The sequence below is a fragment of the Tachysurus vachellii genome, chromosome 22 (assembly GCF_030014155.1).
Source record: "Tachysurus vachellii isolate PV-2020 chromosome 22, HZAU_Pvac_v1, whole genome shotgun sequence".
NCBI classification, from domain to species: domain Eukaryota; kingdom Metazoa; phylum Chordata; class Actinopteri; order Siluriformes; family Bagridae; genus Tachysurus; species Tachysurus vachellii.
Genome location: NC_083481.1, coordinates 18,802,024 through 18,803,173, shown reverse-complemented (window position 1 = coordinate 18,803,173; position 1,150 = coordinate 18,802,024). Strand labels below are relative to the sequence as shown.

At 42.8% G+C, this 1,150-nt stretch overlaps 1 protein-coding gene across 2 annotated transcripts in view; it reads right to left on the bottom strand.

Annotated features, from left to right (window-relative positions):
- Positions 1-262: 262 nt before the first annotated feature.
- Positions 263-1,150, bottom strand: part of celsr2 (cadherin, EGF LAG seven-pass G-type receptor 2) — a 36,516-nt gene continuing 35,628 nt past the window's right edge. For both annotated transcript variants that reach the window (XM_060857626.1, XM_060857627.1), the window contains exon 34: positions 263-1,090. In XM_060857626.1, the coding sequence (XP_060713609.1) occupies positions 1,066-1,090 (25 nt within the window). In that variant the 3' untranslated portion in view covers positions 263-1,065. The remainder of the gene's footprint in view (positions 1,091-1,150) is intronic.

The window sequence follows — 1,150 nt, the reverse complement described above, 5'->3', positions numbered from 1 at the left end:
AATAGCTGCTAAATTAGGTTCAAATGAACGCACTGTGTTAACAGCAGGTTTGTGTTTACTCACAGCGCCCTCTTGTGGACGGTTGGTGTAAAACTCTGTGTTCAGTGATGTGTTCAATAACTGAAGACCTCAGCTGACTTTATACAGACTTTGTTGTGATTTATACCTAACTGTTAGCTCCTGAGCATTAGCAGTATTCGTTAAGGAGTGAATGACTCTATACTTCAGTGCATTTATTTTAGTTATATTTTATATTTTTATTGCTTTTTAAAAGGGAGTACTTGCATTATTACGCTTGTGTGTAATCAGGATATTAGTGGAATAAAATGGTATTAAAATAAAAGAGATATTGTTTATCACAATTATTCCAGGCACAATAAGGTCCAACACGTGTAGATGTGACCACAGACCTCACAACAACGGAATCACAATATCGTAGTGTAAAATTGTTCGTCTGTGCTGCTGCTGGACATAAAGCACAGGATTGTGGGATGTTGTGAGAAAATGAAGGGTTTGTGTTGAATATAAGGACTGGTGGAGGTTCAGGAGCCCAGAAATCCCTCCTACTGACACGCCCTGATCCTGACCTGAGAGCAGGAGCCGTGTGAGTAGTCACGGTAACGATATCGTTAATATCACAGTTCATCGTCTAGCTGATTATCGTCACATGTTCAGTGTACAGGAAGGGACTTTCCTCCAGACGTGCTCAGTGGTGAGGAGTAAAAAACACCTTCTGATGTCACCCTCAATCTCTCTCAGAGGAAGTGGAGTTTCCCTGATATTCCAGAACACGTCCCCACTTCCTGTTCAGCTTCATGACTTTATGCTTCCTCATGTTTGAAGTCTTGACGTTTTTTTCTTGTGGAGATCCTTTTAAAAGTGCATATAGAAATAAAACTAGAGCCCGTCACCACGGTGACGTTTGGCACAGAGAGAAGGCTGTTACAGAGACAGTCACCGGGGATCATGGGATTGTTCAAAGCCTACGGTGTTCCTACTGTGTTCCTGAGGCAGGTTGGAGTGACTTCAAGAATAGTGGACACACCCCTTATGTTGTCAGGATGGTCACATGGAGGTTTGGTGGGACTGTCTGAAAGGGCGGAGGCAAGCGAGAGACAAATGGAGAATGTTAGAAAGCAAAGCTGTGACG